Source organism: Crocuta crocuta, unplaced genomic scaffold, assembly GCF_008692635.1.
Source record: "Crocuta crocuta isolate KB4526 unplaced genomic scaffold, BGI_CrCroc_1.0 scaffold119, whole genome shotgun sequence".
In the NCBI taxonomy this organism is placed as follows: domain Eukaryota; kingdom Metazoa; phylum Chordata; class Mammalia; order Carnivora; family Hyaenidae; genus Crocuta; species Crocuta crocuta.
The window spans coordinates 8,151,332-8,167,597 of record NW_027551562.1 but is presented as its reverse complement, the minus strand read 5'-3'; the positions used below and the strand labels follow the sequence as shown (position 1 = coordinate 8,167,597).

General features: G+C 55.5%; 1 protein-coding gene across 2 annotated transcripts in view; it reads left to right on the top strand.

Annotated features, from left to right (window-relative positions):
* TRAPPC9 (trafficking protein particle complex subunit 9) overlaps positions 1-16,266 on the top strand; it is a 544,285-nt gene that overhangs the window by 419,970 nt on the left and 108,049 nt on the right. For both annotated transcript variants that reach the window (XM_077749979.1, XM_077749978.1), the window contains one exon: positions 10,062-10,152. In XM_077749979.1, coding sequence (XP_077606105.1) covers positions 10,062-10,152 — 91 coding nt within the window. The remainder of the gene's footprint in view (positions 1-10,061; positions 10,153-16,266) is intronic.

The following is a 16,266-nucleotide window of genomic DNA, read 5'->3' as shown; positions in this document are numbered from 1 at the left end:
CTCCTGGGGCTTACAGCCACAAGCAGTCCTCTGAATTCAGCTAAGCAGTTGGGAAGGTATGGCTGCCTGCTGATTGACCTTGCTAGTTTGGGGAGGGTGGGACAGAAGTTCACACTGAGCAAGGTCCAACCCCAGACCCTGGGCCTCATGGCTCAGCACCTCCAAGGGTTTGTGAGCCAGCAGCAGGGACTCCAGGTAACTCAGCTTTGTCTTTGAGGCAGAAGTGGCAAGCATGGGGGGCACCACAAAGGGTATTTGGCATTCCCTGCTGGGAGCTAGATGCTGCCTTTGGGGGGCCTCAGAAGCAGAATGTGGGTTGTGCTGACCTGAGCTGGGAGCTTGCATGTTCTGCTTCAGGCACACAGTGTTGATCATTACATGTGAGTGTGGTTTAGGAGACCCACAAAGCCTGGGTCCGTGCTGCAGCATCACATCCTTACCCTCCTAAGGGACAGGAACAGGATCTCAGGGCAAGGACTCCATGACTGCTTGGAGATGTGATGGCCGTGTCCAGGCTGACTAGAAAGGGATTTAAAGGGAGGGAGCATTTTCAGCACCACGGAGAGTTCCCCGCAGGGCCTGCTCCAAGCTGGCTGACCACCTCCACCTGCAGCCTCGGGGCTCTGGCTTGACCCAGCCCCGTGCACAGAAAGACCCTTGTNGAGACTCTTGAATGCTGAGAACAAACTGAGGGCTGATGGGTGCGGGGAGAGGGGAAAGGGGGTGATGGACATGGAGGAGGGCACTTGTGGGGATGAGCACTGGGTGTTATGTGGAAACCAACTTGACAATAAACTATTTAAAAAAGAAAGAAATGACAAAAAAAGAAAAGAAAAGAAAGACCCTTGTCTGTCCGGTGGAGGTCGTGGGTCCATGCCCAGTGTACTGTGAGGAATTGATCTACTGTTTAGTGCAAGCTGTCAGAAAGTGGGGTCCAGAACGGAGGCTGTAGGGTCAGACTGCCTGGATCCTGCCACTTCAGAACTGTGTCAACTGTTGCTCTCACCTTGTGCCCAAGTTAAAAAGATTTTTTTTGAAATAGAAATAGCAACTCCTACCTTATATCCATTAGGTTCTGAAGTCTTAAAGATAGCATTAAATTGCAAAGATACTTTATCACTTACCAAAAGGCCTTTCTCATGGGAGGCACTTTGGAAACGTTCTTTCTTTAAAGTAGATTTTTTTTAATGTTTTATTTATTTCTGAGAGAGAGAGCGAGCAAGGGAGGGTCGGAGAGAGAGGGAGACACAGAATCTGAAACAGGCTCCAGGCTCTGAGCTGTCAGCACAGAGCCCGACGTGGGGCTCGAACCCACGAACGATGAGATCATGACCTGAGCCAAAGTCGGACGCTTAACCAACTGAGCCCTCCAGGAGCCCCTGGAAACTTTCTAATAGAAATGATATAGAATCACCATCATCATTTAGTAGCTGCTACCACCTCTGCCCTTGTTACGGGCATGTTGTGGTTTTGCATTACTAGCAGGTGATGAGGGCGACTGCATGACTGACTGGTGGGCCAGCTCTGCATTCGTGTCCAGGCTCAGACAGAAGACTGGTTTTTGGTGGCTTATGGGGCTGAAAGGGAGGGGGCGTGCATGCAGGTAATTAGCTTTATTAGCTCTGCTGTATAATTTTATGGCTCACGTCCGAAAGCAAATTAATACAGAAATATGCTATTGGAATGGTTTCCAGAGCCCCAGTGCCATTTGGCAACTTTGTAATTACTCATACGCTAACTTGCTCCTCTAACTAATCATTTCAAAGCTTCTCATCCTGGCCCTGTTCATTAGGCACTATTTCTATTTTTCAAGCACCGTGGTGAGATCTGCCTCGGAAGTCTGGCATTTTTTTTTTTTCTAAGAGGGAGTAGTATGCCATATTCCGAGGTCTTAATTTGACACCCCTGGAGAGAATCAGGAAAGAAAGAAACATGAAAATGTGCGTGTTAAACCCAAATCCGCAACAACCTGCATGCTGAGCTCCTCTCCCTTCTGACTGGGATGAGGCGTGTTGACTTTTATCAGTCCCTACTCAGGAGCTCCGTCGTGCCCACACGGCCTCAGGTCTACAGCTGCTCCCGCGTTGTTTCATAATGTTATCAGCAGAACTGTATTGTTGACTTTTTCTAAAATGTTTATTTTAAATATGTAAAATATGCACATGGCCCAAAAAAAATTTTTTTAAAAGGTGTTACCATCTTACCCTTCATCCCCACATGCCCATTTTTCTTCATTTCTCCCACATCTTTCAGAATTTCTCTCTGAAACTACAAATGCAGACACAAAGACTTTTTTTTTTACACAAAATATTTTTGTGTAAAAAGTGTTTTGCATCTTAGTTCTTTTTCACTTAATTGTGGATGCCTTGGAAAACTTTCCATATTCATAGTGAGCTTTCTCCTTTCTCCAATAGCAGAGTGTGAGTCTTATGCCTGTATTCCCACAGCTTGGCCATCACAGGGGTTTTCACACTTTTGGACTTTGGCCGGCTGGAAGCTATAATCTTTTTTTTTCTTTATGTTTATTTATTTTTGAGACAGAGAGAAACATAGCACGAGTGGGGAAGGGGCAGAAAGAGAGGGAGACCCAGAATCTGAAGCAGCTCCAGGCTCTGAACTGTCAGCACAGAGCCCGACGTGGGGCTCGAACCCATGAACCATGAGATCATGACCTGAACTAAATCAGATGCTTATCCAACTGAGCCACCCAGGCGCCCCTGGAAGCTATAATCTCGAGCAAGTTCTCTTTCTGCAGCTGCCGGTCCGTGGGAAAGGCCCGGGACGCCCGAGCTGCAGGGATCTCTGGGGCACTCCCTGCTCTGTCCTCCCAGCTTCCAGTTCCCTGTCTGTACCATGTCGACTGGAACAGCCCTGGTTGAAGGGAACATGTCGAACACGTGCCGCAGAACCTGCCCCGACAGGAACGTCCCCAACATTTGTTCCCTCCCCCCACCCCACACACACCTCTGGGACCCAGTTGTATGTCTTTGAGTTTGAGACTTAGAATCCTCCGGGGGGGTGTTCCGTGTTGGGAATTGGTCACCACTCAGAGTGAATTTCTGTGTGCCTGTGAGCATGTGGGCCATCACATCCCAGCCGAAACCCAAGCCGAAGAACGCGAAAGCTGGCTCACTTTGCCGGTGCCACATGTGCAGTAGTGCTTCCCCTTCATCTCTTTGATTACAGTGAATCAGCGTGCTGTGCAGGGACCCAGTCGTGAGCTAAGGACAGGGGACTTGATGTCATCTTCAGGAAAGAGAACATAGCTTTTCACGTGGTGGCCGCAAAGGGAGCGAAGGGAAATGTAACTGCTTTTCATCACTGCCTGGCAAGTCTCTGGACTCTAGTCCTTCATCAGACTCTGCTGGGGGGGGATGTTTTCCCAACAGGGGGGTTGTCCCCGGATGGCACCGGGGCCGTGGCGGCAGGGAGATGCTGACCCGAGTGCATAGCAGGGTCGGGCTCAGGGGATCGACTCTGCAGAAGTGATTTACCCCAGGAGGGACACCACTCTTCATGACCACCAAGTACCTGCACAGTGGTCTGTGGTCTCACTGGGGGCTGGCGTCGGCCCGTTCCTGGGTCATTGCCCTTGGGAGGGAGGTGACCCTGGGTCCTGCTTCCCATGGATCTTGTTCATTCAGGGATTGGAAAAGTGGAGTCCCAGCATAGGACTGACAGGTGCCATCCCCTCTTGAGACTCATCCCAAGGGAGCGTCCATTGCCTAAAATCTCTAAGTGCTCTCAGAAGAGATGCTTCCTTGTGTTTCTCCCTGGTGGCGTTGTGGCAGGTTACACTGCGCTGGCTGGTTGACTGGCAGGGACGGAAGCAGACCAGCCATGCGCTGGCCGTGGTCAGGCTTGCAGTGCTGAGCGCTGGCCACAGAGGAGTCCGCAGAACTGGGCCGGCATTGCCTGCGAGTGCGTTTGGGTCCACCTCATGCCCCTTGGAGAAGGAGATGGGCTCACGTTAGCCGCGAAACCCAGCCATGCTCCCTGGTAGCGCCCTGAGCTGCTGAGTAATGGACCAGGCCTCACGGCCATTCTGTCACTCTCAGCAGGCAAGCTGTCAACCTCTGAGGCTCGTGTCCTCACGTGTTGAACTGTTGCAATAGCTGCTTGTGCCTGGCTGTGCTGAGGGCCCCACAGGGATCCCGTGGTGGTGCCGGAGTAACCCCACCAAGGGGTCCCGTTTCCTTGCTCCAGCAGTGAGTGTTGTGGGGGCCGCCTACCAGCGCAGTTAGTCTCTGATGAAAGCTACCCACGTCCATGTGCTTACAGTCATGCAAATGTGCATGCATGCTTTCACTCATTAAACGACATCAACGTTTATTGGGCTGTCACTGAGCCCCAGGCATCGTGCAAGACGCTGCACTTGTAAGAGAGAAAGGTGCCCATGGTACAGCCAGGGAGACAGGTGTTGCGGCATCGGTGCCTGTACTCACTGGAGGATAGCCTTGAATGGAGCATTTTTGGATCACGCCGTTCTGTTTGCCGTAATTAAATGGGATGTGGGTGTCTATACCCTGGCAGCACAGTGTGAGTTAACGCGTGGAGGAGGCGGCCTTACCCTCACGCCAGCGGGGCGGCCCTCCTCTGCACTTCTTCCTCCCGTGTGGTCATTGTTTGTGTTGCTTTCTTGCCAGTGAGGCCCTCGGGCGTCTGCCTCACAGACCCGCAAAGGGAGACTGGCCTGAGAGATACAGTGGTTTCTCCCGCAGTTTCGTAGGGGAGGGAGAGGCAGCAGGTATCAGGACTGTCTTGGGCAGTTTCTGTGGTGCCCTGGTTTCTTCCCGCGAGAGCCTCTGGCCTGAGAGGTAATTTTTCTCTGTGTTCATTAGGCACTGCCAAGAGGTTGATGTGGGGGTGAGTCCTGGGGGTGCCTTCTCTAGCCTGGAGGGAGGGAGCGCTGGTGGGGAGGGGAATACCACATGGGTGCTCGTGACTGTACACTGGCCCACAAACTGAACTTTTGACATTCTGGGTCTTACATTGTTGTCTACTGTCTATGGTAGCAGCTTTGAGCAGTGAGTAAGAACAAGACTCTGGAGTGAGACTTTGCGGGCACTAATTGTGGCTGTGTGGCTTTGGGCAAATGTCCTAACCTCTCTGTGCCTCCATTTCCTTCTGTGCCAATGTGGCATAATACTTAGTGACCAACTTTGAGTCACTTAGTTCGTATAATGTGCTTAGAACAGGCCTCACCCAGAATGTGAGTCTGTGCACCCTCATACCTGTGCAAATCCATAGGGTTATGATGGGGTCTGAATGTTTTGCCTGCCCCCCAAAAGCCCACCGAGTCTCTCATGCCCGAGGGCTTTGGGGAGTCTGGGGAGGCAGCACAGGGCAGCCGGCCCTGCCCGGTCTGTGGCCACTAGACTGTGAGCCCCAAGCAAGAAGAAGGGGCGTGGTGAGCTGTGCTCTGGTCTGGCCACAGGCAGTTGCCCGCACGTGCATCCATGGACATGCACACGACCAGGTCCCCCCCAGGCAAGACTGAAGTAGCGAGGTGCCTGCCCCCTCCTCGGACGGGTCTTTCCCCCTGTGTGGGCCAGGCCCTGCGTTCCCCTCTCCAGAGAAGCTCTCCACTCTTCCCTGACTGGAGCCCCTCCCTGTCATGTTCCTCTCCTGGAGAAGTAAGAGTATGGCATCTCACATGTTAAAATTAGGAGATTCAGGTCTGTGGGTTGACAGGAAGAAACAGAATCATTCAGTCATTACCCATGGAAGTTAAACACTGCACAGTGTCATGTTCGTTAAGGCAGAGACCTTCCTGGCGAATACGTTCTTAATATTGAGCAACTTCTCTTGAGAACATTACATTTCTGGGAAGTGAGAGCGGGTTGCCATTTACCCGGGAGTGTGGGGTTTGCACAGGTAATGTGGCCGGGGTGTGGGTGTGGGGAAGGCCTACTACCTCAGCTGCTGTGAGCACAGGTGGTCTATGCAGCAGGCTGAACCCTCTCCCTGCGGGAGCCAGCTGCCAGTCCCACACAACCACCGATATTTTCTGCACCCCGCTCTGGGCCTCTGGGGAGAACAAAGTTTCTAGGAGCTCAGAGTCCATGTTGGAGACAAGTTCTCCTCTCAGTCTCTTTTTTTTTTTTTTTTTAATTTTTGTTTTTCTATTTCTAGGAGAGAGAGAGACAGCGTGAGCAGGGGAGGTTCAGAGAGAGAGGGAGACACAGACTCTGAAACAGGCTCCAGGCTCTGAGCTGGCGGTCAGCACAGAGCCCAACGCGGGGCTCGAACCCACGAACCGCGAGATCATGACCCAAGCAAAAGTCAGACGCTTAACCGACTAAGCCACCCAGGCGCCCCTCTCCTCTCAGTCTTAAAGGAGAGAATACAGGCCCCGGGTGGCCTTGGGCCCTCTCCCCACTCAGCCAGGGACCCCCAGTCAGCTTGTGAGTGTGGTCAGTGGCCCAAAGCCTGAGCTAGGCTCAGAGGAGAAACTCAGAGGGGCAGGGCTGGCAGGAAGATGTGGACCGGGAGGGTCCCCTGTCCTAGAGCTCCGCTTGACCAGAATTAGCCTCGGCGTCAGGCTCGGGCCTGCCTTTGCACGCCCCCTCCCTCCCCATGTCAGCCTGCCCCCAGCCGGGTAAGACCCCCGGGCTCCCAGCAGTGGGGGTGGGGGTGCTGAGTGCGGGGTCCCGTCGGGCGCGCTGTGTGCCTGTCCTGACTTGGGCTGGGCAGCGGGCTGCACGGGCCGCACTGGTCACCTGAGGTCCAATGCGTCCCAGACACCAGACTTTCTGCCGTGTGGGTAATGGAGCTGAGGGGCCCTGGCTGCCTTTGGGGGATGGAAACTGGAAAGTGGCAGGACCCTCCCCAGGCGGCTTCCACGCCCCCACCCCCTGTGCCGAGAGGTGGGCTCCCCTCCCTGAGATGTGGCCTGAGGAGGGAAGGACACTGAGCGGTTGTGACCACGCGGGGGCCAGGACATCTGTGGGGTTGCTCAGGAGTGTCGCTCCATTGCCGCTTTGAGGGAGCGGGGCCAGCGGGGCCTCGGGGTCGGGTGTGCGCTCCGCCGCTCGCCCACCCTGAGGCCTCAGTTTTCTCTTCTGTTGGATGGAGATAAGTCTCCAACGTTGCCGTGCTTGCCATCCTACTTCCTGTCTGCACGAGCTTGCTGACTCGGGGGCCCCAAGACATGGGAGCCCACCGTGGCTGGTGCTGTGTGATTGGCCTCTTCCCGGGCGCGATGTCGTCAGGGCCCGTCTGCGCTGACCCCTCAGCCAGCACGACGGCATCAGGGCCCGTCCACGCTGCAGCGAGTGTACTTCCTTCCTTTCGCTGCTAACACTCCACCGTATGTCTAGAGCGCACTGTGTTTGTCCGTCCCTCTGTCCATGGACGCTGCAGCTGCGTCCACCTTTAGCTACTGTGGTCAGTGCTGCCGTGCACCCTGCGTGTGAGCGACTGTTTCAGCCCCTGCCCTCACTCCTCAGGATCCACCCCTAAGGGGTAGCTGGAGGCAGCATCTTCTGTTTGCCGATCTGCCTTCCCCCAAGCCTGTGAGCTCCTTGTGCCTCGGCTCAGGCCCGGCTCTGCGTCCCCAGCCACCCTACAGCCTTACCCTACGTGTCCTCTCCAGTCGCTCCTTGCTGACCCGGTGAGCGAGTGACACACATGAGTCCTAGTGCCCAGATCGTCACAAGACCACACGACCGTCCTGTGCCATGCGAAGTCCCCAGCAGTCATGCCGTCAGTTCTGCACACATTGACCGTGTGTAACGGGATGGTGAAAACTGCATTTGGGGAATTCTTCTCAGGGAGAGAATCATCTCTGGGAGCAGCACTTTGGTAAATTGCTTGTGGTGCAGTAAGACCCCCCAAAGGAATCTGAGGCCACAGCAGGGGTGGCTGAACTCCTGGGGTGGGGGAAGTTCTCTCTCTCTGCTAAAAGAGGGAGGCGGAGAGGAGAGAGAGGCGAACACTCACAATAGGTGACATTTACTGCATGGTCACTGTGCAGGACTGCGATTCCATTCATTCCTCAGGACAGTCCTGTGAGGTCTGTGGGCTGTTAACTCCCATTTAGAGATGACAAAACAGACCCAGAGAATTTAGGTCAGCTGACCAGTGTGTGTCAGTGGTGGTGCCAGGATTCAAAGCCAGGTTGAGAGTGTCTGGAACCCATCATTCTAGGGGCAGGGGGCAGGTGCTGTTTGTTTGGGGCCGCAGTGCCCCTGCGTTTCCCCACATCTGTTGGGGACGCTCAGCTTGGCCGGAAGGAGCCTGCTTTCACGTTTGTCCAGCTGACATCTGGGCTGGTGTGCAAGGAGTAAGCGGCGCGGGGGCCCAGGAGCTTGGGGCGGGGAGGGCCCTGAGCGTCCGCGGAGGGCACCCGCTGGAGGCGGGCACTGAGCTTAGGGTAGGGAAGTTTCCAGGTCTCGCAGCCTCTGGGCTGCATGTGGAGGGCCGTGGGCTCCCGTACACCTGTCAAGGACGTGTAACCATCCCGAGTTTGTTTGTTTATCAGACAGTATCCACTGAGCAACTCTGTGAACCGAGCCCTGTGTCAGCCCCAGGACAAGGGCTGGTGTCTAGGCTGAGCACCGGCAGGCAGGAACCCCTGGGGCGGGCTGCCAGGGGGATGCCCGAGCCTTCAGAGCAGGGCCGGGGCTCAGGGAGGACTCGAGACTTGAAGGATCAGGGCCGGGAGAAGCACTTCCAGCCACAGAGCACGGATGGAGTCCAGAGAGAGCACACAGTATTTTGGAAGAGTTGAAGGAAGTTCCAAGTAGCCGAAGAAGGACTTAGGTAGAGGCAGAGGGCTTTGGGGCAGAGGACCTCAGGGCAACGGACTTCCTGGTGGAGGATTTAGGGGTGAGGACTTCATGGCGGAGGACCTTGGGGCGACGGACTTCGGCCCAGAGCGGGGAAGCGGGGCGCCCAGCATCACTGTACCGTTCAGCCTGTTCTCCCGCGGAGGCCTGTTGCTGTGCACTCAGCCCTGCCCTCTCACACTTTCCTGGGTGCCCGGCGGGTGTGTCCTCACTCATCTCAGCGCCCCTGCGCCCAGGCGCTCCCACCCAGATGATCACGCAGCCCCCATGTGCCAGGCCCTCCGGCAGGAGAGACTGCGAGCTCTAGCCCCTGTTCCCCCGGGCCCTGTGTCCCCACCCCAGGTCTGTCCTGCCCGCATGGCTTCGTCCCCACGCAGCTGTCCTCGGGCTTGCTGAGCACAGCCGTCTGTCCACATGCTGTCATCTTCACCCAGATGTAAGCTTCCCACGTTCAAGTTCGTGTCTGAGTATTCCAGCATCCTCCACTCATGTCCATCCATGGTTTGGATTAGAGATGCGACGTGTTTGCCGAATGCGTTAACTTGCTAAACGCAGAAAGAAGAGGGTTTTCTTTTCACTTCCCTAATCAGGGAAAAATGTCAGGAACTAAATTCTTCCCTTTTGATTGCGACTTAAATTCTGTGGCTTTAATTTATGTAGGGAAAGAGGCTTATGGATCTGTTTGTGGGAGCCGCACTGGCTGTTTAATATTAGCGCCCAAGAGACATCTGTTTTCTGCATTTCTAAACCTAATTTCTTCATCCACTGATACTTGCTGAGAGACTATGACTTTCTCAATTATGAACTGGCCTAAGTGAGCCCATTTGTACTAATATGTGTAATTACATCAAGATGTATAACACGACAGACAGGAAACCAGCATGAAGCCTAGACGTGTCCAGAAACAAATTTCGTTTCATTGAACAATGGCCCACAGTTTGCTTTATTAAGGAAAAACAGCCTCCATTTTCCTTATTTCCCCAGCAAGGATAGCTGTTTGATTACAATGATCCCCACGGATTTCCCTTCTTTACACGACTACAGCTTTACCTGATTTAGGTTGAGGGGAGAGAGGCACTTGACATGTTTACTTGCCCGTTTTCCACGCTCAGGTCACACCTCAGTGGCTGGTGAGACCGTCACTGGAGAAGAAGGGGGACACATCTGCTGTGGGAGGTTTCCTGTCTGGAATTCTGTAGAAAGTTCCAGAACTTCTCCTCCTGTCCCTGAGGCTCGGCAGGAACACAGTTTTCCTTAACTGGTGTTCACCCCTCCCTGAAGCGCACAGGCGAGGCGAGCGTGGAAGGACTCCTGAACCAGCTCGTCCTGGAGCACCTGCAGCTGGCTCCGCTGCAGTGGGGTGAGTACCCTCCGGGCGACACGCGCCCTGCCCGCGCCTGCGTCTGCTCCTGCGTGTGGCCGTGTGGGCCAGCTGGCCACGGCGAGTCTGCGTCCTTGGACGTGTCCTGTCCGTGTGACCTTGTGAAAGGGTCAACGCTCCAAACTCTCACGTGGCAGTGGATGCGAGGCCCCACGCGGCTCTGGCTGCTGCAGAGTGACCTCCTCTGTGGCAGCACTCGACCTTGTCTGCTCAGTCTTCCGTCCTGAGTGATGGGCGTGGTGGATGCGAGCACAGTGTGCTACCCCCTCGCTCCTCCCCCGCTCTGGATGAGCTTTGACGTCTTCTCACGGGGTCCACATGGAAGGGTGTGTGTTTGGTAAGCACCTACCTGGGTCCTCGACCCATGAGTTCACCGCGGTTTAACACCGGGAACAGTCTATCCAAATGTTTGCTTCCTGTTGCTCCAGAAGCTTTCACACTGGCCTGTGCCTTCCCAAATAGCAGTCAAAACTGTTTTGTTGAGAAGCAAACTAAATGTATTTTTGTTGAAGTGAGAGGCTTTGTTATTTTCTGGAAATGGTTTCATTATGTAATCTATTTTAGGTCAGATGCGAGCAATCAGTTAGTGTGTATGTGTGGTTATTTATTTTTTTACCCCAAATATCATTGTAAATTAGTATCAAGTCTTCTCTCTGGTTAATTAAAGTATGATCTCCCCTTTGGCCTGCCAGAAACACATGGGAATTGTCCCAGGGGCTTGAAGAGAGAACCCTTTCTCCTGGCCTCCCCTTAGTTCCCGTCGGTTTGCAAGACCCCTCGTACCGCAGGGGGGGCCTCCCCTCACTGCCCGGCTCCCTGCTCCCACAGATGAAGGCTGGCGGGAGCCCATGAGCAGCCGACGTGCCAGCAGTGAATGGATGGCATTTTACACGCGGGGCAGGGGCAGGGGCTCCTTCTCCTTTGTGCATCCAGCCTGAGTGGAAGGAACAGTGTGTTTCTGCAGAGAATCAGTGTCTCCATCGCGAGGGGCTTCCCTCAGCCCAGACCCTTTGCTAGGTTGGAATGACCGATGTCTGGGTTACCCGGACACAGCTGTGTCCACCAGATGTGGATGGCTGAGCAGGCTCATGCACCCAGGACCCCTGCTCCAGGGCTGGGACAGGCCCAGGGAACCAGCCCTGTGAAACAAAATGAAATCAAACCTGTGTGAACATATCCTGTCCACTAAAAGAAAGAACGTTCCCAGGGCCCACACAGTCCACACCCTGCAGCAGGCCCCAGGGGTCTGGACTCCCTCCAGAGCCCACCAGGAGATCCGTGCCTTTGCCTTGGCTTCTTACAGGTGTCTTCCGTCTCTGTTAACAGTATTTGGGTCAGCCGTCCGACACACGTCATTTGTGCCCCGGTACGGTGGTAGATAATGCAGGTATTAATTACATTATCCTGGAGAAGATGCATGGCTTTTACAAAAACAATCCTAGGACCTGGAAGGCCCTGTGCCAAGTGGCGTCGCCAGGAAGCGGAGTGGCCGGGCGCCACCCCTGTTGTGTCCCGGGGCGCCCCACCAGCCGAGTTCTTGTACCCATGGCGTGAACCCCCCCAGAACCCACACATACTGTCTTCCTGGTCCAAGTGTCATAATTAATTGGACTGTTACTATATCTGGCTGTTGCCAGTGAACATTCTTGGTGCACAGATTTTTGTTTGAGTTTCTGAGTGGACCAGTTGTGTAGTTTAGGAGTTACTGAGTCAAAAGACGTGAACATTAAGTCCCTCGAGCTGTTTTTCTAAATGAATATGTGACTATTGATGGTGACGTGGACGTTGTCAGCACCGGGGTTTCTGAGGCCGCTTTCTCTGCTGTGTGTGAGCACAGTGCTGGTGTGGTGGCCTGCCGGGGACGGGGTTTTGTCCACAGGGGGGCAGGGCCTTCCTCCCTGGCCGCCGCCCATGCCAATGCCCACCCTTGCATAACCCTACAGCGGGGCCAAAACCTCAGGGCCTGCGCTCCTCAGGGTGGGCGGGGGGCTGCCCGTCCCCACCCCGGTGCTGGGCCCTCCCCACCGTTCTACCAGGCTCCCCCGACCAGAGGGGGCTCAGACTGCACTGCACAGGTGGCCTAGCCCGGGCAGGCCCTCCGCTCTCCTGACAGGCGCTGCTTGAGCTTCCAGACGCTGACGCGCTTGGCCTGGGCCAACCAAGTGTTCCCTCCGACTCGGAGCAGGCCCAGGTGGGCAGCTCAGGACACAGCCTGTTACTTCACCATTTTGCACGCAGGTTTAACATAGCAGGCCAGGTACGAGGGCTCACATCACCACTTGTGATATGTTCGCATGCTGCACATGTCCTTCCCTCAACGAGGACACGGCGGCTCAGCAGCGTCAGGGGTCTCGTCCAGCTCTGCCTAGCCGAGAGGTGACTGATTCAGGTTCAAAGGCAGGTGCCCTCTCACTGGAATCTTGACCTTTCCACCAGATGACTTGATAAAAATAATATATTCTCACCGTGGAAAGCTAGGGAAAATCAGAAATGTGTCAGAGAAAAACCACCCTTTTCCCACCCTCCAAAACAACCTCGATTTCATTGAACTTTTGTGTATCTCTAAGCCTTTTTGCTCTCCTCAAATTTAAATTTTGTTTATAGAGGTGGCCATATTGTATTCGTAATTTTTTGTCTTTTTCTTTTACTTGACGAAACATAAGTATCTCCTGTGTCACAAACCTGTCGTGGGCACGCCGATAAAGGCCTGGTTGTAATCTCATCGAAGGGATGCAAGGTCACGTAGCTCTTGCTCTGTCGCTGGATGTTTGAGTGGTTTTGGGATGTTCATTTTCCTGCACGTCACATGCAGTGGCTTGCACATAGGGCTTTTCCGTGTTGGGGTCAGTCCCTCTGCGAGGAGTTCTGAAGTTGTTAATATTTTACGGGTTTGTGGTTGTAGAGTGCAAATATGTCCGCATCTGCTGCGTGATGGTGTTGTCAGCTGGCGTGGACGGGCACGCTGTTGGCGCCAGGCTGCTGTGCGTCTTGGCCCTGGCTCTGCTGCTTCCTCGTGGCGTGACATCCTTGTGCAAGTGGACGAGTTCTCGGAGCCTCGGTCTCTTACGGAGGACTCGATGACACCAAGTCCTCAGTGAGGGTTCGCAGAGACGTCTGCCTCTCAGGGGCGGGTGGGGGGCCGATGGAATCGCTGTGTGCCTGTTGGTCGTGGAGAGGAGGAAGCTGGGATTCTGGGGTGCATCCAGGACCTTCCGTGGAACGTGCGGAGGCAGAGCGGGGCTGGGGCGGGACCCCACGTTGGCATCATCGGGCTGTGGCTCCCCCGTGCTCCCGTCTCCGTCTGGAAACTGCCCTGCACGCTGGGTGGGAGCAGAGGGCAGGCTGCAGAGCTCCATGTCCCCTGACTGTCGAAGGACCGTTTCCATTCCAGTCCGTAGGTGTTGGGTGTGGTGACAAATGAGGCTGGACTGTCGGCCACACTGATTTAAGTTCCCAGTCCTGCGCCCCTTCCACCTCTCTCAGCTGATTTCAGTAGCTTCCTAGGTACATCAGAGATGGTCTGTGCTTTTGTGGGCAGCCCGGCGTTCCACATTCGCTATGTTATGCAGTGGGTGTTCTGAGCGCACATCCTCCGAATCATCAAGTGAGCCCCGCCGTGCGCTTCGGCCCTGAGCTGTGATGTGCAGGCAGCGCGCACGGGCGTGAGGGTCACGGGTCTGGGGAGCAGGAGACATGTGAGGCTGGGACCCTGCCTTAGGGAGCAGCCGCCCTCACGGTTGGAGAGCACGCTTGGCCCACACTCTCCACGTGGTTTGTCTGACCCGTGCACGCCTGTGAGGTCATCCTCTCTGTCCCCTTACAAAGTAGAAGGTACTCAGAGGTTTCTGGTACCTGAGGTTACACGGAGAACGTAGACCGTTGGATTGAGGGGTTTGACCGTTCACTCAGGAGGTAGCTGTCTGTTTGATCATCTAGTCTGTAGCAGGCACTGTCCCAGGTGCCGGGGACTCAACTAGAAGTTACACTCCATCCCTGCCTTCAGGATGCGCCTGGTCTGATGCAGGTGGTGGACCTGGTCAATTAACAGACCATCCATGCACAGCCTGGCGTCCTGGAAGCAGAGGCCCGAGGCAGCCCAGGAGCCAGACTCCGGCAGCCACCGTGTTACAGAGGGGCCAGCCGTGTGCTTGGGGACAAGGCACAGAACCACTTGCAGGCCCGTCGCGTCTGAGTGTTGATCCTGTCTCCGTGGCACCTGCTGCATTCAGCAACTCCGTTCAGGAGTCTGGATCTGGGGTCCAGGAAGCCAGGCTGTCCTCACCTCGGGGGGGCGGGCTGTATTTTGGGGACACTCCTGCCGCATGTCTTTTCCTCACATGTGTCACGCAGAGGCCTTGTGGGGTTCGGTTTGTCTCTGACCTGAGATTCGTGCGGAACAGCTGCAGTAAGTCAGCAAGTGCTGTCGTGCCTCAGATGCCTCGGGAGGGAGAGTGGGGAGCCAGGTCCCAGCCAGGCATCGGCAGGACAGTCAGCAGCCACACATGGCCGCAGGTGGCCCAGGCCTCCCTGGAGGCTCAACCTGCCCGCCAAACCCTGCCCTTTCCCAGGGGACCTGGCAACAGCACAGGGCTGTGGAGTTCTCCAGGCATCGTGCCCAGGAGAGAGTGTTCGCACACGGGCCCACCAGTGAGGCGGGCTTTGTGGGGCCGGGCTGATCAGGTGGCTTTGGTGAGCCAGAGAGGAGGTCAGCCTGGGCTGGGGGGCTCCTCGGGGACGTCTCACTGTCCCTTTAGCACCTTTGCCAAATGTAACTATGTAAATTTGTAAAGAACAGAAGAATAGAAAAAAGTTATAAAGAATACAAGAGTAGTTCTACTCTTCTTGAAGAAAGAAGTGGCGACAAAACCCCATACACACAGGCACGCCTGCCTCCCCTCCTTGGGTATGACCCCGCGGGCTTAATGGGTCCCCTGCGGTCCTTTCACGGGTGACGGGCAGTCCTGCCAGAGGGCCCGGCTCTGTGCCAGGTGCTTCATGGGCTCTGTCCTCACAGCCAGCAAGGGGAGGCGCCGTCTCTGTGTCCACGGAGGGACCGTGATGGACGGTGGAGCCGCTCACCAGCCCGGCCTGGTGTCCTGCGTCTCTGTGAGACCCCGTTCCCCCACCGGTTCCCCCCCGTCCCCCTCCACCCCCATCATCTCCCGGGTCCCAAGTGTCCTAGTTGTGAAGTAACGTTTAGGAGTGCTGCTTGCTTGCGAGGATTCCCCCCGAAGAGTAACTCTCTGCAGAGACTTACCGCAGCGCGTCGGGAGCTGTGGGCGGTCACTTTCTGCGTCGCACACTTACTCTCCGGAATCACCCGCTGAGATCAGCGTTATTACAGATCTTACCGAAGAAGCTGGTGAGTGAGAAGATTATATAATTTGTCCCCCAAGTTGCCGTTCTCGCATCTGACCTCCTCCCTGTGATCCAGGGTCCCCTGCAGACTTGTGATTCTTTCTCACGTGCCCTGTGCTGCCCCCCACTCACCCGGCCATCCACCCAGCAAAGGGCGACTGAGCCCTTTCCAAGTGCCCGTCTGGACCATGCTCAGGGGACTGCCTTGGTCCCCCCAGCCATCAGCTGCCTGCCACCTTCTTTCTTTGAGAGACCCCTTCCTTCCGGAAGAGGATTTCTGCACTAAGTCTCTGCCTGTGGGAGGATGGGCCACAGGGTCATGCCTTTCAGCTTTTGATGCTTCTGAATCTGGGAAATCAGGATTCGTGTCTCTGCACTGTAGTGTGTGAGGTCTCCCCGCTCCCCTCTTGCCCCTGGGGCCAGGACAGGCCATCCAGGGGGAGATGAGAGGTGTAGTGCCCTCGCTACACCACCCCCCTGCTCCACGGGTGCTGAGAAAGGGCAGGTGTTTCAAGCCCCAAGAAGACGGGGAGAGGTCTGAGATCTCCAGGGTGCCAGGCACCAGGTTTCCAGTCCCCGACGGGCAAAGAGTTTGAGTGCTCCCTGCTCAGCCCAAGTGGGCCAGTTTCCCTCGTTATGACCGACCCGAGCCACCAAGCCATGAAATCTCCCAGCTCTCAGACTTGTACCAGCAACATCAACACAACTAGCTGTGTGGAGAAGCCCCTGGGAAGG